At 35.9% G+C, this 20,354-nt stretch overlaps 1 protein-coding gene across 3 annotated transcripts in view; it reads right to left on the bottom strand.

Moving 5' to 3' along the window:
- Positions 1 to 20,354, bottom strand: part of LOC148939636 (cholinesterase-like) — a 107,301-nt gene that overhangs the window by 75,354 nt on the left and 11,593 nt on the right. The window contains exons 1-2 of one of the 3 annotated variants that reach the window (XM_089107176.1): positions 12,414 to 12,557; positions 5,470 to 5,611 (exon numbers count right to left, since the gene is read on the bottom strand). The exons of 1 other annotated variant lie outside the window; for it this stretch is intronic. In XM_089107176.1, coding sequence (XP_088963302.1) covers positions 5,470 to 5,568 — 99 coding nt within the window. In that variant the 5' untranslated portion in view covers positions 5,569 to 5,611; positions 12,414 to 12,557. Of the gene's footprint in view, positions 1 to 5,469; positions 5,612 to 12,413; positions 12,558 to 20,354 lie in introns of those variants that run through there. One more of the 3 variants, XM_089107175.1, reaches the window with a different exon arrangement.

Here is a 20,354-nt window from a genome sequence, read left to right as displayed (position 1 = left end):
TTTATTCTTTTAGGGGAGTAAAACATTTTTGGAAAAAGAGTGACATTTAGGGGGGGGGCCTCGAAAAAGCCTCCAAAAGCAGGCGCTATGTATGGAAAATGTTATATACTATAGGAAGAAATGCTAAAATTAAGGAAGAATGAACACGGACTAAGCTCCTCACCCCATATGTGCGTTTCTGGTCGCAATAGGATAAGACTGATGATACACCAGGCTGTAAACCTGCTTTTTGCAGGGAAGTTGTTTGGATTTTGGATGTGAAGTGGAGAATTCACACCTAACATTTTCCAATCACTTTGGGGCTTGTAGAGACATCCAATTTTAAAAATGCCAATAATCATGCGATACATGCAATAACTTCTTGACCTTATCTCTGCTCAGGACGGAGGAAATGTGAGAAGTGCTCCCGCCGTCGTCCCAACGAAATTATACGAAATGGCCCTCTCCCAAGAAGTTTTTTTTTAACGACAGGTATATATATGTATATATATATATATATATATATATATATATATATATATATATATATATATATATATATAATATAGGATTTTTGTAATTTATATATATATATACATATAAATATATATATATATATATATATATATATATATATATATATATATATATATATATATATATATATATATATATATATATATATATATATATTAATAGATACTGTATACTAAATAACAAAACCAAACGCCCGAAAAGTTCGTGGGGTTTTCAGAAGAAAAAGTACGAAAAACAATACCTACAGTTAAAAAGAAAAAACGAAATTCAGGAATTCCACACTTATTTACCTATCAAAACGAATTCTAGAGGAATCGACTGTTCAGCTTAGAGTAGAATCTAAGGCACTTTAAACCACAAATCACCTTAAAATGCGTTGAGTGGTAGAGTCACGAGAGGGTTGGATGGTGGGGCCCAGGCCTACCCTATATGTGAAACTCTATATGATAACATTGTTACCGCTTGTCCGAAATTGGTGAATGTCGACATCTACCGCTGAATGTTCGAAATACCTTTTTTTCATTTAATTTAGTCAGCGTTGCCAGTCAACTTCTTCAATTTTATGCAAGGTTTGATGGTGACAGGTTACGTTAGGCTTTTAATCCATTCCTGAGATTAACCAAATTTAGCCTAATCTAATCCAACCTAACCTAACTTTAACCATCATAGCTTGCACAAAACAGAAAAAAATAATTATTCGAAAAGCTAATTGAATCCAAGCAGAGAAATGGAATTTCGGATATTCACAGGTGAATGTCGACATTAACCAGATTTCGGACATTTACAGCAACAACATCTAAATATTTTTCCTACGCACACTTTCCCATTGGACCCCCCCCCCTCAAAAGTGTGTTAAAGGACCCCCCTCCTATACAAAAACAAAAGACTTGCACTTTTTGAGTCTTGACCCCCACCCTCCCTTCCACAAGAGCCCCAGAGCGTCAGACCTAGGTTAGCTTAGGATTGTGTCGAGACTGTTTCCGTAGTACCGGTATCCTTCCACCCCCGCACCAAAACAAACTGGCTAAGTCCCTGACCGCAGTAAACTTTGAACAGTGATTTGTATGGAATAATGATAAGCATATATGCGTACTTTAACCTTCTAATGACCATGCAGTTTAATCTTCTTTATTATTATATTCCAAGCAACAGAGTGGAAGAGCGAAAAACTTCACGCTTGAAGAAACTTGCTATGACGTGCTATCATTTTATTAACCTAAACACAGGAAAGAACATGGAATATTATATACTACTAGAATTAAAATACATGGACCGCCAACAGGATTTTCCGGGTTGAGTACATCTAGTACTGAAGCCCCTCCAAGGCCTTAACAGAGGATAAATACTGGAATAAGCACGTATTTTGCTCCAATTGCAGTATTGCAAGCCAATGGTGATAAAGGAAAGAAAAATCACATAGAATCCCAGGGGGTAAACTTGTGCATATTAAGCGCAAGATTCCATGCATTTAATTCATGTCTTCATCGACCACATGATGTGAAATCTCAAAATGCGCATTTTTTGGCACAAACTCACCTTTCAGAGAGGTCACTCTGATAAATATGGAGGGAGGAGCGATTTTGTAGACGATCTTCGTTCTAACGAATATATTTGGACTCAGTCAGCGATATGGATGCGGTGGATGGTTTTGTTCCATGGAAATTTTTACTGATGTCTGGTGGACTCTCATCGTTGATACACTATTAATGACTTCGTCCTGATGACTAGAAGTTCGTTAGATTTACTAACTTTATGACTATTAGCAAAAATAACATTGTTTTAATGATTTTAAATTTTAAAGCAGCCTAAGCCATGGCTTTACTCTCTAACCTCTCTTCATTCTGACAAATACTTGGAATCAGCCAGCAATACGAATACTGTAGATAATTTAAACCGCTTGATCGGTCGCCGCCTTTCAGGAATCACGTACACGAAGAGGCGCGTGCCAAACGTGGCGAATGTGTTCAATGCTTATAGGAACTGCGTTTAGCGTTGATGGAACTATGCCACGCGTAGCCGTAATGTGCGGCTTGCGTGATGCACCAAGATATAAACCAGGTGATAAAAAGCGGGAGACCCCTTGAGTCCACTGAAAGTTACATTCGGATGTAGTCAAAACACTACTATCGGTAGTAAGAATACAGAACATCGTTCTTTTCTTTTCTTTTTTTTCCTAATTCTCTTTTGTTTTTTTGTCGACGGCGACTCAAAATCGGAACCATAGAAAAGATCAATTTCCGGAAAAAAAGAAAGACTGATGAACTAACCACTTTCAAATCCATCTAAATTCACAATGGGTTCAGCTCAATGTAAAGAAAAAGTCACCAATGTCACTAAGTTAAAAAAAAATAATTTATAACTACCAAACAGAGCCCTATAGACTTGGTTGAGAAAAGTCAAACAAATCAATCAATAGACTTCTTTTTAGTGACTAAGGTTTTTTGACCTCTAAAAATCCTTGCCAAGGACGTTATTAGAGTCAAAAAGAAAATAATCTGCACTGCTTGCGGTCACGAGAATACCGTAACAACATGGCAACTTCAGAGTAACAATCGACACATTTTACCTTATGGGTATGTCATCAAAATGTAATTAGGCTCTAAGACCTGAAATTTCTAATTTATTAACTTGATAATTTCTAAATCAATGTAATTATAGCCAGAACACACGATCAAGCGCATGATAAATTGAACAACAGTCAAATAGCTTCCACTAAAAGGCTGATGAGGTTCCCATTTCTAAAAACAGTATGCACAATGGAACAATCCTTTCTATAGCACGTCATAAGTGGTGTGAAGGGGCATGGTAGGTGAAAGCGCGCCCAGCGTGGCGGAACAAATAGCACTCTAAGATGTACTGCAGTGACAGATAATGAGCAAATCCTAGTAACGAGTTGCCCATTTCGCAGTTGAAAAGAGTTTAGAAAAATAAGTCCAAAAATCAAGAGTAGAATAATAGAAGAAAAAGTGATGATATTGATCAAGTATGGTCCTGAAATGTAGACGCTCTGAAAGATGAAAGGGGATTTGTTAGATGTATTCCAGAGGAATCTCCTAGGGAATCTTTTGGGTACCCTGCTGACTAGCCGTTTTTCAAATAGTAAACTGTACAAAGAATTTGGTTCTATCCTGATTTCTAGGGCTGTAATGAGATAAAGGTTGAGTTGCCTAGGAAACGTTGTGCAGATGAAGAATGACAAATTGCCAAAGATCGCGCTTTTCAGTTAAAAACAAGGTCGTCCCTGAATGGGATGAGAGGAGGTCATAAGGAAGAACTTAATGAAAATTGAAACTTCTTGGGAAGATGCTGCACTGAGGTATCGACGTGTAGAAAATATGCAACGTAAATCTTCTAGCTCAATTTCACAATCAAATATGATTCTTTTTGAAAAGACCAATTGAGCAAAGGAAATTCGAGCAAAGGTCTCCTTTTCACGAAGAGGAAGCCTGAATTTTCGGAGTGAGAGATTGACTTCTATTGATTCATAATGTTTATATTTATTAAAATAGGCCTAGTAAAAAAAAAATATGTGCAACATAAAAAGAACATTCTCCGTGAACGTAAATTAGCTTATTGAAATGACAAACGTAAAATGAGAATGAATCACATGAACAATGAAAGAATGAAGCTGAAGACGATCATCAGAAAAACAGAAACCACCACAAAAAAGCATGGTATCACTCAAACCATCAGAAGATTCGTATCTGTTGCACTTCAGTGAAAACTCAAAGGATTGCTCAAATTGGAAGTTTTGCTTAGTCAAGCTTTTATTCTTTCTTACTATACTTATATTAACCTTAGTATTGTTGCAATATGGCTTTATTGTTCCAAAACCTAATATCTGCATTTTTCAAACGTTCGGGATAATCTTAAAACAGCAATGTTTTTCATTCTTGGAGTGGCTGAAATAGATGAAGATATAGAATGTCTTCAATAAGTTTTCTGACGTGTAGATATCTACCCCTGAAGATATTAGGTTACACTTTAAAAAATATAGCGAATACAAAAATTGTGACTCTACCATTGGGACTCGAAGCGTCGACACCATGGAAAGTCCATCTTAGGACTTGGCAGAGGACAGCCAAACTGCGAAATTGGTCAAATATGTAAACCACCATTTCGCAAACTATGGACTAATTATTGATAGTATTTAACTATGGACATGTGAAAATTATGTAAACTACAGATTTTGAAAGAAAATAGGTAATAAACACTTTCAGAAGTGCAAAAATAAAAAATTATCTCGGCCGTTATGCTATGTAAGTACTAAGAACTGGAAAACAAGAAAAGCTGATTGGCATAAACAATACTGACACTTCTGCGGTCAAAGTCTATTGTTTCAAGTATGAGCATGCATAACTTCGCCTGTTTATCAGAAGACCGTAACGCATAAGCCAAAGCTCTAAACTTTTTTGTATCTCAATTAAGCAATTTTCAGGAATAATGATAAGATTTCTTCCAAGCAACTGAGGATGTTCAAGGTGCCTATGAATGCTAGTCAGGCAGAAGGAGAAATAAGGCCTTTGTAAGTCAAGAGAATTTTAGGGATTTTCCAGAATTTGTTACATTGTTTGCACAAATCGCACATTCTTGCAGTATTGACATATTCCTCCTCCTGAACGTAATTATATGCACGTCCATATGTCAGCGCTTAGGACTGCCAAGCATGCAGATGCTTTCGTATCCTCTTTCCCATATCTAAACACAAAGAGTGAAGGTTTCTAATCCCTCCCTCCCCACACAAAAAACGCCATATTTCACCTTTTCAAATTGCATTGCTCCCCCTCCCCTAAGTAATCGAAAAAAGGTAGTCACTGCTCTGTGGTGAAATGATTCCCTGGATAGTCTAGAACTAACTAATAGCTAATTCTAACTAATAGTTACTAATTTGTCCATGGTAATTGTAACCAGAATATAGAAAATAAAATAAAGGAAAAATTAAACAAAACTCACCCCAATAATCTGACCAAACCCTGGGACTGATATAGTTGCCTCGTCATTGCAGAAACACAACACAGGAACAAGTAGGAACAGAGAAAATGACTGGTTCATATTAATAATATGCTAGGAATATCAGTGTTTCCAAATAAGTTATCTATAAAACGAAAAATGAGATATGTTAGTCTCCGAAAATATTTATGAATGAACCTGAATGAACCTCTCCAATGAGCCGCTATTAATGATTCTTTGATGGGTTTTTTCGCCGATTAAATTTTGCCAATTTAGCTCTTAGTATTACTATGATCATTATTTTCTTGGTACTTGTGTATTATACCGCCAACACTCAAGAGGTGAAGTTAGGTTAATCCTAATGGAAAATACCGAAACAAGATGAAAACATAATACTGTAGAAATAAATTTAGGCTATATATTTGCACATTAGGGGGGGGAACCTAACCCCCGCCCCCTAATGTGCAATTATATAGCCCAAATTATACGATTCCAATGTATTCTGTCACCCGCCACTTGTTTTCCACTGAGCGTAAGCTAATTGTTTCTTAATACAGAAAGATAAAACCGGTTTGTTCTCGAGTTTTACGCAGCGTAAAACTCGAGTGTTGGCGGTATAATACATAAGCACCATTATCGTATTACGTTCTTATAATCCTAAAACTTAACAAGAAATTAAAGGGCATTGGGCCTTCGCCCAGGGAATCAACTCCAAGTGTGACCATATCATTGTACCCAAATGAAGGGCACATCTTAAATAATTTAAAATTTTTAAGACGAACAAAATAAGGCCTCCGTGTTTACAAAGGAATTTATTTATTATTAAGGGAATGGCATAATTTCGGAGCTAAGTACCACACTTTTTTATTTGAAGGTGCTACAATATTTTGTTTTGGAGATGATTGCTCAAATCATTGCAGAAAAATTAACTTAACCATAGTCAACACATTAGCATTGACTCAGTAAAGAGCAATTTGTCAAGGTAGCCATTTTAATTAGAATGATCGAAAGGCCCCAAAAAGTGTCCCGATGGCAACTTGATGCTACCCCGGGATGCAGCTTTTTCATCTCTAAGCCGAAAGACTATCAAATTAAATTATATGGAGATCTTTTTTTACTAATGGGTGGGGCGAAAAGAAATCTGCCTGTCGAAGCGAAATTTGACTCCTGTCCAAGAACTAGACCCCGGCACCGCACCGGCGGATTAACCGGACGCCGCCGACGAGAGGTCCGCTCGAACGCCGCCGAAGTGTCGTAACGCCACCGGCGCGCCGCAGGAAGGCCACCACTAGCAGATGTTGCGACGTTCAGTCGACTTTAAATTAATTTTGCGGCAATTCTTTAGTGTGTCAACTGCAAAGTCGGAGCTTTTCCTTTTTCTGTGGTTTAGTAATTCGATTTTCCTGATTAGAAATCAAGCAGGGCTTGCACTATCCCCGAATTTTCGGGTATTTCCCCGAAAATCTATGCGTCACCCCGAAATAAAATTTGGTTCCCCGAATCCCCGAAAATCACGCGATCCCCTAGCGATTTATCACCAGTGACTTTCCGTGCCAAATATTACTTTGCGTACCATAATTCTTCACTAATCTCTTGTTCATTAATTTTCGTCTCTTTTGTTACTTTGCATAAAAACCAGACAGATGCAATATGCTATTGCAAATATTGCACAGTTCTTCATATATTGACAAAAAAAAGTATTGTTTTATTAAAATAAGTTTAAGTCATGTCAAAAACTAGTACCTAATTGCTATTTTTTGCATCGCCTGTAGTCAAGAATTTTATTTTCAAGTTAAGTAGGCTTATAGAATACATTCAACATTATACACCCTCAGCGTTTTGTTAGGTTTCGTCATCGAAAGCCGACAGATTGTATCTGCAGCTGAATTGTAAGTTTCCAGATTTTTTTTTTGCTGTTTTTAGATAAGATTTTCTTAATGTTTAATACTCAATTATTGAACGCCTGATAGAAAATAAAATCTTCTTTCTGGAACATTTTTACCTCCTCCCCCCAAAAAAAACCTTCTATTGAGACAAAATTTAGCTATAGACTAAGCTATGTATAAGGTTGGGGAATTAAAGATTGAACCGGAAGTTACCCCAAAAATACGATTCATAAATAAATTGTAAATTATTGCCTATAGGGGGGTGGGCGGATAGGGGGCTATCATTTTTAAATGATAATACCACACTTTTTTCGTTGAAAGCAGGGATGCCAAAAAGATATTTTTTTTTTTTTTTTCATTTGAAGTGGAGACAGTAGAAAATGATATCAAATTCCCTGGGAAAACAGTGAAATTTTTTGATAGACCCAGGGCACCCCATTAGGACTTGCTCATTGTCTTGGGTATTTTGCGGTTTCTCATAGGCTACTGGCCTTATTTGGCTTTTGTATGTGCTCCCTTTTAATTATATTCTTTGGATCTTATGGAATGCCATGGCGAATCTATCACTCAGTTTTCCAATAATTTGAGGTATATCTGAATAATTTTGCCATTTTTGTTGTTGTCTTTGTACCCCTTTACTCATACCCTAAATTTTTTTTAAGGAACACTAAGCTGTTTAACGTTATTTTGCGTGATTGTTTGAACCATATAGTGACCTAGTTAATTATTAAGTAAATTATTTTTCTAATGAGAGCTGAGACGGTATCCTATCAAGGTGGTATCTAGAGGGGGGGGGGTTAGGGAGGTATTACATTTAAATGATAATAGCTCGAAATTTTATTTATTGAAAGCAGGGATCCCAAAAAGTTGATTTTTTTATTTAAAGCAGAGACGGCATCCTATCAAGGTGGTATCCAGAGAGGGGGGGGGGAGGGAGGTATTGAGCTATCATATTTAAATGATAATACCTCGATTTTTTTTAAAAAACAAGGGTGCCAATAATTTAATTAATTTTTTTTATTTAAAGCAGAGACTGTATCCTATCAAGATGGTATCCAGAAGGGGGGGGCATAGGGAGTTATTATATTTAAGTGATAGTACCTTGATTTTTTTTTTTTTTTTTTTATTGAAAGCAGGAATGCCAAAAAGTTGAAAAGTTGAAAAAATTAAAAAGATTTTATTGAGTTATAATTGATACAACACTTGCATGGTTTTATTGTCAAAGGGAAAGGGACATAAGTTTCCAATTCGTTTTTTTTTTCTTATTGATGAAACGGGTTTAATTTGACAACATTCATTCATAAGTAGCCTACCAGGTAGATTTACACTAAAATAAATCCGTGTGACGAAAGCGATAACGACTTCCCCACCTAACGTTGCGCTCGAGTAACAATGGCGCCCTTGGTCCAGTGCCCAAGGTACATTAAAAGGCCAGGTTATGATAAAAGCTTTCGATTTGAGAGGTTCAAGGAGGAGTCTTTGACATTCTTATGACCTCAGGGTACTAGATGTTGCAACGTTCTTACGTATCTACAGTGGTTTAGGACATTCGATCACCCCAAAAATAATTACCAAAAATATGCACAGATTTAACATTTGGAATGTTATAACACTTTTTTCAAAGCTTTGAAGAAAAGCAAAAAAGTCTAGATACCTCTAACTACGCTTGACAGCTATTCTAAAAAAAAACTCTTTGGAGGTTTCCATGGAAATGACCATAGCAGAAGCTTTGAGCCTGGGTGGGGATCAAACAGGAGTCTTTGAGTATTTTGACCACAGGTGACTTATTGTAGCGACTTTCTTAAATTTAGTAATTCTTGTGAGCATTTGGAAATCAAAGCTTAAACTCAATAACTGATACTAAGTGTCCTAACATTTTGCTTGGATTAAAAGTGACGAACTAGGATGAAAATTTCAACATCTTTCTGGAGCTACTTCAGTCTGCATATTATTTCATTTAATTACACTTAAAACGGATGAGCTTTTCATTTTTTACCTAAGAAAATAGCTGGCACTTCATTTTTCTTCATAGCGAATAAACTATTAAGTGTTTTTTGTGTCATTGTAGTTGAAGTGTTCTCATTTTTCAATTTGTTAAATTTACTCCTTTTAGATGCAGTTTATAATTTGACTGATATTAGGTATTTATCAGTTTATAATTTGGAATAAATCCCCAAAAGAAACAATGAATAATATCCAAAAGAGCAGCCAAAAGCAATAAAAAATCAGCAGTTCAGCCTTAGCCTAAATGACATATATTCTATAAAGAAGCCAAAAAAACTTCAAAATGCGTTTTTTTTTTAATTGTTATTACAAACCAGTTTTTAATACAAGAAGGCTTCTTAGGAATCCAAAAGAGCAAAAAAAACAATCAATATCAAAGTGGCCCATTTCAACTGTTTTAAAGGTGACAAAACAGATATAGGAAAAAATTAAGCTTCCAAGTTCAAAGTTATATTCAAAGTTTTTACCCAGATAACTGACGAATTTTGTGATACGGTATTTAAGGTTTTATATGCGGTAATGCTCGATGAAAAAACTACTAACTTTGATAATTATTTATGCTAAGAATGCATAGCTAATAGATACTTCAACTACTCGTATTATGCAAGGGTTCTGAAACGCCACAGCCATTTCGTTTCTACCAGATTTCTACTTCTCTTGATGAATAACGAAGAAGACCAGTTTTCAGCCAGTGACTTGTGAATTTTTGAACTCATGAATAGGCTCGAATCTGTTGTAAATTGAAGCTGTGATTTGAGAAAGACTAATGAAAACATTAATGTTTGCGGTCAACATTGATCGCGCCGGCGGCACGCCGCCGACATCTTACCGGCGCCACGCCGCCAACGTCTTACCGGCGGCAAGGCGCGGCACGCTGTTTTTGGCCCCGCCACCACCGGTCTTCCCTCATCGGCGCGGCGCCGGGGTCTACCAAGAACAATTTGGCAAGGTAGCGATTTTAATCAGAATGGTCGAAACGCCCGAAAAAAGTTTCCCGATGGCAACTTGATGCTACCCCGGGATGCAGCTTTTTCAACTTTAAGCCGGAAGACTATCAAATGAAATTATATGGAGATCTTTTTTGACTAATGGGCGAGGCGAAGTGAAATTTGGCTATCGAAGCTAAATTTGACTCTTGTCCAAGAACAATTTGTCAAGGTAGCGATTTTTAATGAGAATGGTCGAAAGGCCCGAAAAAGTGTCCCGTGGCAACTTGATACTACCCCGGGATGCAGCTTTTTCAACTCTAAGCCAGAAAACTATCAAATAAAATTATATAGGGATTTTTTTTTACCAATGGGCGAGGCGAATGCTACAATGCGTTGGACTTGACAAAATACATTGGATTTGTGTAATTTGGGCTATATATTTGCACATTAGGAAGGGTGCGGTTAGGTCAGGGGTGCTGTCCAAATACTTTACCCCGCCCCACCCCCTAATATGCAAATATATAGCCCAAATTACATTATTATATAAACTAAAGGTTATATGAAGGTAATATTTCATTAGGAATAAACAAACTTCACCTCTTAGGTGTTTTCCGTATATAGCTTTATAATAGCTTTATTTTCCACATCTCCCTTTCCCATTTAAAATAAAATGAGAACGTAAATAGATAGAGAATCTTTCATCCAAAAATAGGTCATTCTACTATTATTACAGATCATTTTGGGCTGGACAAGTCAATATGTTATTAGGATTCTGAAAGCGTACACGTCTGTTGCTTTGTTTCTTCGTTTGTTTTTTCATTGTGGGACAACCTCTATAAAGCAAAAAAAAAAAGAAATCATTCTCATTGACTTCTCACTAAAAATACTGTTCAAAAGGAAGAAATAATTTGTTCTTTTAATAGCCTATTCACATCCTGCCAAAAAACAAAAAGGTCTTGTTGAAAATTGACAACATAACAAACTACCGCTATATCTTACACTAGCAGCTAAGTACCAAGAGGTACTTTAAACAGAGCCATAAATCCCTAAATGTTTTTTTTTTACATTTTCCGGCAGAATGCTACAGAAAAACAGAGAATTTACTTGTGGAAATCTTGTGACTCGAAAACCCAACTGAGTTAAAATTTCCCAAGAACCAATTAGGTGGAATTTACCCTTTCGTCTTCTTTTACTGGCTTAATATTTCACACAGGACGTTTTGTTAAAGCTGGACTATTCGTCTCCATAGAACCAGTGAAGAGTGTGATTGGCTTTGCGAGAAATATAAAGGTGTAAACCAATAAAAGTATTGCCTTTTTTTTATTATGGAATTATATTTCAGAAGGGAGGGAGCAAGTTAAAGAAAACAGGTTAAAACAGGAAAAGCATACGAAAAATATTTGAGATTATTAAAAAAAAAAACTTATAGAATGCATGAGGTTTAGAGGAGGGGGGGGGAAGAAAACCCTCTTCGTGGATATCCGAGGGTTCAGAGGATTTTCTTAAGAGGGAGGGGACTTATGCTAAAGAAAACAGCTATATTCTAGAAGGCTATTCCCATATATTTGGGGGGAGAGGGGGAGGGAGAATGAACCTAAATACCTCGGCCTTTTTCTTCCAAAGATTGTCTGAAAAACGATCAAGATAAAGTCGCATGACGAGAAACAATGATGCTAGTTGCCAAATCTTTGGAAGTCACCATTCTGTAGTTGGAGGGATATAGCCCATCACAAATCTATGAAACTTAAGAATATTAAAAAAAATCCCCATCGAATTAAGTATTCTGTGCACCTAATCCCCCTCCCCCTGAAAAACAGCTATATTTGCCTCATCCAGGCAAATTTTAGACACTTACTAGTTCAATGGCATTCACATTGATTGGAGCTTCATTGATTGATTGAAAATCAGTAAAAAAAAGGACATTATTTTAAAAAAGTGATAGGCCTACGCAGCTGGATTGTCAAAAACAGGGTGTCTCATATACGGGACCAACCTTCGGAGGTGGCTTAGACACTCCCATAAATTTTCCTTTTCGAGAAGCTTTGTTTTAAGTTACATGAATTATTGAGTAGCACATAGGTTTAATATTTTTACTGTTCTAAAAATTCATAATCAAGTTACAGCCTACCTATTAATCTTAGTAGGCTGTTGAATGAAGTCTATAGGATAATCCAGTTCTGTTTTTTTTTCACTTTTCTACACAAAACAGAGGTTGTCAAATAAGCCCCAAAGAAGTCAGCCGAAACTTTCCGAATTTACAACGAAAAGCAAAGCCAACTGGCGACTATTGTAATACACAGCCTTCACGTAACGATAGCTATAAAAATGAATCAGTCTGAAGGGGTTTGAATTCAAGTCTAGAAAAAAGGAGGTCTTTGTTTGATAGCTTGAGGAAGGAATTATTATTCATGCTTTCAAGGTTGGTATCCTTATGCAACCTATAGAAGAGACGTTGATGTGAAAGCCTAAGATTTGTAAGTACTAAATTTTACCGATCCTGGGACAAATAATACGAAGTGGTAAATGTCCAAACGAAAGAGAATGGGTAGCTTACATGAGTGGAAACTGGCGCTAGTGTCGAAAAAACTTACCATCTGGCAATTGGCGATACTCGCATTATTTTTTCAGTTTAATAATAAGAATAATTAATTTATTAGAATAACTATAAAATTAGGGTATTGGTAAGTCTGATCTCAGTTCCTGACAAAAACAAAATGATTACAGAGCTTCGAAAAATATCAGATGTCGTCAAACAATAGATGGTGTTGGTAGTTTTTTTTACGCTAGATGGTGCAAGTTTCGTCTCTTTTAAGTTACTCATACTCTTTGGTCCAAACTAGCAAATGACGTCAATTAGAAGTGCTTTCAAAAGCACTCCGGTAGAGATAAGATAGATAAGATAAGATTTATTCTTCATTAGATACAGATACAATATTACATGTTATCATTCCCCCAAAGGCTCATTGGCCTGTACAAAGGGGGAAGACAAATGAGTTGCTTACTCGGAGATGAAAGTGATCACTTACACACGAAGGAGAAGAAAAGAAAATACAGATAAAATGAAAACTATAGAAAAAATAGAATAAATAAACTAAATTAATTAATTAGATTAAATAGACTAAAAAAAAATAAAATAAAAACATAGATAAAAATAACTTCTACGAAGCCAAATATTTTTTAACAATTTTTTTAAACAAACTGAATGAGTGACACCGTCGAGCTGATTCAGAAAACGTATTCCAAACAATATGACTCGCCATTAGAGGATTAAAATCTGACCTTATGCAAGGAGTAAATGGAACTTGAACATGATTTGTCATATTACAAAGATTATAATTATTTTGATCAGAGCTAAAAGATAGCAGAACATTTAAGGGCCGGGGAAGGTCACCATGAAGCTGAGAAGAAGTAAAGCATGCACAAAAAAAAATGTATAGTGACTCAAGATCAAGTAATGCTATAACTAATGAACGATTGGTCTCCTGAATGAGGTTGCTAGCTTTATAAGATTGTTGGGTACTCCTATGTTAAACGTGCTCTTTTATATACTGCTAGTTTGGTTAATGCTAATGAAATAAAATAAAATAGGATGAGTATATAATAGTTTAAAAACAAATTTAAGGTATATATTTGCACATTAGGGGGGGGGGGGGTGAGATAAAGCATAGCCAACCATATATTAAATACCTAACCTAGGTACCTTCCCCCCGCCCTAAACCCCAAAAAAACAACAGTTTAAATATCGTATACGCAGTGAAAACCACGCTATACATTGCATTACCCTATAGCGGTGTCTTAAATTAACCCGTCAAAAACAGGTTTTTTGTGACTGGTTTCCATTGCAGTATATAAAAGAGTACGTTTAACATAGGAGTACCGATTGTTGCTTGTCAGTACACGTTGCAAAAGGCCAAACAGGTCAATCAATTTTACAATACGCCTAGTCCCTCTAATGCCTATGATGTGGACTAAATTCACTGCTAAAATTTACGTAATGCTTGCGCAATGGGTTCTACCACTAAGTGTAAAAGAGCTATCGGTCTTAGTGTGATTAAATAAAAAAAACAAGTTTTTTTAACTGAAAGTAAGGAACGACGTAAAAACTTAAAACGAACAGAAATTATTCCGTATATGAAGGGGGCTGTCCCCTCCTCAACGCCTCGCTCTTTACGCTAAAGTTTTTTTATTGTTTAAAAAAATAGAGTTGTGAGAAAGTCAAACTTTAGCGTAAAGAGCGAGGCGTTGAGGAGGGGACAGCCCCCTTCATATACGGACTAATTTCTGTTCGTTGTAAGTTTTAACGTCGTTCCTTACTTTCAGTTAAAAAAACTTGTTTTTTTTATTTAATTTTTGAACGTTTTTGAATTAATGCAGGTTTTGATTTTGGCTCACCGTACATGAATAATTAAAACAAAATTTGCATATTATATTTGGTTAAATGGCTTTCTCGAAACTTGTTTAATTTTATTTACGAACGTTTTTATTAGTAATAAATATATGTAACTTAGAATTAATTTACGTAACGACCTTCTATATTCATAAATTTTTAACACGTATATTAGGGGGTTCGCCCCCTAGTCAATACCCTGCTCTTTAAACTACAGTTCAAATTTTTTTTCAAGTTCTTTACAAATGACCTCTTAATCACAATCAGTTGATCAGTTGAAAAAATTTTTTTTTTTTATTTAATTCCTGATCTTTTTCTTTAATAATGCTGGGAAATCCGGCGCCCCCTTCATCGCACTGTCCCTGCCCCCATGAAAACTTCCGTCATGGACAGATCCTTCCATATAGCCCCCGACCCTCTCCTGCCCCCACCTCCCCGAAAAAATCTCCTCTGAAAAAGTCTGTATACTTCCCAATAACCAATACTATATGTTAACATTGAGTAAAGTTCATAACTTTCAGCCCTCCCCCTGGAGACTTTGGGGATCAAGTCATCCTAAAAGACATTTTTATCATATTTTAACCATGCTGAACAAAATGGCTATCTCAAAATTTTGATCGGGTGACTTTGGGAAAAAAATGAGCGTGGGAGGGGGCCTAGTTGCCCTCCATTTTTTTTGGTCACTTAAAAAGGGCAATATAACTTTTAATTTCCGTTCAAATGAGCCCTCCCAAGATATTCTAGGACCACTGGGTCAATACGATCACCCCTGGGAAAAAAAAACAAACAAACAAATAAACACGCACCCGTGATCTTCCTTCCGCCAAAAAACGCAAAATTTGCCATTCTTATAGATAAAATCATGAAACGCCTACAGTAGGGGTCTATGATATGGTGAATATGATAGTGTGACTTTCATTATGGTTCTATAGTTTCTAGGTGGTCTTTTCACCTTTTTTTAAAAATCAGCCAAATTTTCTCAGGCGCGTAACTTTTGATGGGTAAGATTAAACTTAATGAAATTTATATATTTGAAATCAAAATTAAAATCTGATTCTTTTGATGTATCTATTGGTATCAAAATTCAGGTTTTTAGAGTTTCGGTTACCATTGAACCGGGTCGCTCCTTACTTACAGTTCGTTACCACGAACTGTTTGATTAAATAAAAAAAAAAAAGTTTTTTTAACTGAAAGTAAGGAGCGACATTAAAACGAACAGAAATTATTCCGTAAATGAAAGGGGCTGTCTCCTCCTCAACGCCTCGCTCTTTAAGCTAAAGTTTTTTATTGTTTAAAAAAATAGAATAGTGAGAAAGTCAAACATTAGCGTAAAGAGCAAGGCGTTGAGGAGGGGACAGCCCCTTTCATATACGGAATAATTTCTGTTCGTTTTAATGTCGCTCCTTACTTTCAGTTAAAAAAACTTGTTTTTTTTTATTTAATTTTTGAACGTTTTTGAATAAATGCAGGTTTTGATCATGGCTTACAGTATATGAATAATTAAAACAAAATTTTCATATTAATTTACTTTTATTTGGTTAAATGGCTTTCTCGAAACTTGTTTCATTTTATTTACGAACGTTTTTATTAGTAATAAATATACGTAACTTACGAATTAACTTACGTAACGAATTTCTATATTCATATATTTTGAATACGTATATTAGGGGGTTCGCTCCCTAGTTAGTACCTTGCTCTTTACGCGAAGTTTCGAATTTTGTTCCAATTCTTTAAAAATGACCGCTTAATCACAAAGGCCGTTAATTAGAATAGATAGATGTTATGAAAGTACTAAAAAATCTTTGGCTTAAAGAGTGAGCTATTGACTAGGGGGTGAACTCAATCATATGTGTAATATGTTTTGTTCGTTTTAAGTTTTGATGTAGCTGCTGTTGCAGTTGAAAGACTTGTTTTTTTATATTTAATTTTTGATCTTTTTTTTTAATAATACTGGGATTTCCGGGGTCCCCTTCAAAACAATGTCCCTTCCCCATGAAAACTTCCTTCATGGAAAGATCCTCCCACATAACCCCCGACCTCCCCCCCCACTACCAGGAAAAATCTCCCCTGAAAACGTCTGTACTGTATACTTCCTAATAACCAATACTATATGTTAACACTGGGTAAAGTTCATAACTTTCAGCCCTCCTCCCGGGAACTTGGGGGGATTAAGTCATCCTAAAAGACATACTTAAAATATTTTCGAACATGCTGAACAAAATGGTTATCTCAAAATTTTGATCAGGTGACCTTGGAAAAAAAATGAGCGTGGGAGGGGGCCTAGTTGCCCTCCATTTTTTTGGTCACTTAAAACGGGCACTAAAACTTTCAATTTCCATTCCAATGAGCCCTCTCACGATATTCTAGGACCACTGAGTCGATACGATCACCCCTGGGAAAAAAAAAAAAAAATAAACAAATAAACACGCACTCTTGATCCTTCTTCTGGCAAAAAAATACAAAATTCCACATTTTTGCAGATAGAAGCTTGAAACCTTTATAGTAGGGTTCTCTGATACGTGGAATATGATGGTGTGATTTTCATTAAGGTTGTATAACTTTTAGGGGGTCTTTCGCCCTTTTTTCGAAAATCAGCCAAATTTTCTCAGGCGCCTAACTTTTGATAGGTAAGATAAAACTTGATGAAAATTATATATTTAAAATCAGAATTAAAATCTGATTCTTTTGAGGTATCTATTGGTATCAAAATTCCGTTTTTTAGAGTTTCGCTTACCATTGAGCCGGGTCGCTCCTTACTGATGGGTAGGATTAAACTTGATGAAACTTATATATTTGAAATCAGCATTAAAATCCGATTCTTTTGATGTATCTATTTGTATCAAAATACCGTTTTCTAGAGTTTCGGTTACCATTGAGCCGGGTCCCAATAACCAATACTATATGTTAACATTTGGTAAAGTTCATAGCTTTCAGGCCTTCCCCTGGGGGATTCAAGGGGTTAAGTCATCCTAAAGACATAGTTATAATATTTTCGACCATGCTGAACAAAATGGCTATCTCAAAGTTTTGATCGGGTGACTTTGGGAAAAAAAGAGCGTGGGAGGGGGCCTAGTTGCCCTCCATTTTTTCGGTCACTTAAAAAGGGCACTAGAACTCTTAAATTCCGTTCCAATGAGCCCTCCCACGATATTCTAAGACCACTGGGTCGATACAATCACCGCTGGGGTAAACAAAAAAAAAAAACCAAAAAAAAAAAAAAATAAACAAAAAAACACGCATCCGTTATCTTTCTTCTGGCAAAAAATGCAAAATTCCACATTTTTTTATATAGGATCTTGAAACCACTATATTAGTGTTATCTGTATATGCTGAATTTGATGGTATGATTTTCATTAAGGTACTATAAATTTTAGGGGGTCTTTCCCCCTTTTTTCAAAAATCAGCCAAATTTTCTCAGGCGCGTAACTTTTGATAGGTAAGATAAAACTTGATGAAAATTATATATTTAAAATCAGAATTAAAATCTGATTCTTTTGATGTGTCTATTGGTATCAAAATTCCGTTTTTTAGAGTTTCGGTTACCATTGAGCCGGGTCGCTCCTTACTTACAGTTCGTTACTACGAACTGTTTGATAGTAGGATAACCTCTGTTTAATAGTGTAAAAACAGTGGCATTGCCTATGTTGTGAAGTTTGCTGATTAAGATTACGTAACGTACCATCGTAAGTTTGAAAAGGTTCTTTGACGTAGTGTGAAAGAGCCATCGGTTATAGGAACATATTTGAATGATGGTGGAAAAATAGTGGAAACTGCCTATGTTATGCCCGAGCCACATCGTTGTCACATCTGTCGATAAAAAAATATTTTCATGAATGACATGACATTTTTCTTGATTTTAGCGTCGCGCTTGTATTTAAAAGCGGAAAATTAAAATTGTAAGAAATTAGGGTACTTATGTCTTATAGCCATCACACTTAAAAAGTGAAGTTAGGTTAATCCTAATGAAACAATTTTTACTACATAATATACGGAATAATTGAAGCTAACGCATTTTGTATGCAGAACGGCTATAATCCTCCCCAAATGTGCAAATATATAGCCCAAATCTTATATTTTCAATGCATTTCCCCACCCGTAAATTGTTTTTTCCCAGTTTTGGTTTAGTCACAGTCGATTCAATTAACAGGTACACGAGTTGAAACAGGAGAGACGCATTGCAAGAATAGCTGGAAAACATATAAGTTGGGCTATATATTTGGATATTGGGGGGGGGGGGTAAAGTATAGGGGATCTGCTTGCCTAATGTGGTAGCTACAACTATTCTGCATATTATGAAATACGGAAATTAGTTTAAAGAGCTTGCACCAACACTAATTTGGGTGCTGGGCTAATATACAACAACCAGTCGAGAAGTGAAGTTTGGTTAACGCCAATGAAATAAAACAAAATAAGTAAAAAAATAATTAAAACTACCACAAAGAACGATGGAAGGGGGGCTGCCCAGAGTGCATTATATTAAATACATAACCTAACCTAGGTACGTTTTTTTGCCCTCAACCCCAAAAAACTAAAGTTTAAATATTGTTCACGGAGTGAGAAATCCCTGTTTGCCTAGCGCCGCAAAGGAATTGTCTTGTTAAAGACGCTGCTTGACTAGTTTTTCGCGTTACAAATTCTCGAGTGATTATTGTACCTTAGACCAGTACCCTAATTTGTGTCCAACTGTTCTCTACTAACACTACGTCTTCCTAACCTTTGTCAGATTCCTCTCAAAGATGGAAGAACCACTATTCTAAGCTTCCATCTTTTCTAGTTATAAAAATTATGTCTTAAACCTTGACTCTGATTGGTCAGTCAAGAAATTTAAATTGAACAGTGTTCAACCCGAGAAATTACTGCATTACGTAACGTAAGGTCCTAAAATACAATGTGAAAGAGCAATCGGTCCTAGGAACACCTTTGATTCATAGTGGAAAAGTCAATTGAGTCAATCAGCGTTATTTTTAACTTACGGCATATGTGCCCGGGGGGGGGGTACAAAAAAAACATTGGTACTTTATTAAAAATCATTTCCGCATAATCATAAAATAAAGCAGTATTTTGACAAAAACAAAAAAAAGTTTCATCGTGTCAAAAAAGGAGTGTGATTTCCTGTTGTAGGATCTGAAAAAAAAACAGACCTCGAAAAGGGCTAGGAACCTCTGAGTTTTGGATTGACACACATATATTCATTGAACCAATTACATCACATAGCACTTTGTTGAACTACTACAGCGCAACTAGCCCCCTAACTTATTTAGTGCAAGATAACTAGCTTCAAGATAGAAAATTCAGCCACTTACTTGTAAGAGACCAAGGCAGTATTCTGAAATAGAATGTAACATCAGGTACTTGGAGAAAATACCGATCTGATTGCAATACAAACCATATATTACCCTTAACAATGCTTTTCTCCTGGGTATAAAATCCAGCGTCTACAGGGGTTGAACTAAGCAAGTGGTTGATTTTAATGGTATCTTCTTTTTAAATTATGTTAGATAAATAAATACCATTTTTTTCAATTGAGAGCAAAGAACAATTATTTAATGATTCTCTTCTAAAAATTTTGTTATTTCAATCTGCTGTAACAATTGCGCCCCCCCTAACTCATTGCTCTTTACTTTAAATTATAACTTTGTATCATAGCGCTCAAAGATTAAGGCCTTAATCATGTGTGTGTTA

This window comes from Artemia sp. Qi Xiang Cuo, chromosome 21 (assembly GCF_049724085.1).
Source record: "Artemia sp. Qi Xiang Cuo chromosome 21, ASM4972408v1, whole genome shotgun sequence".
NCBI lineage: Eukaryota > Metazoa > Arthropoda > Branchiopoda > Anostraca > Artemiidae > Artemia > Artemia sp. Qi Xiang Cuo.
Note: the sequence above shows the minus strand (reverse complement) of the source record. Positions and strands in the feature narration are given on the sequence as shown.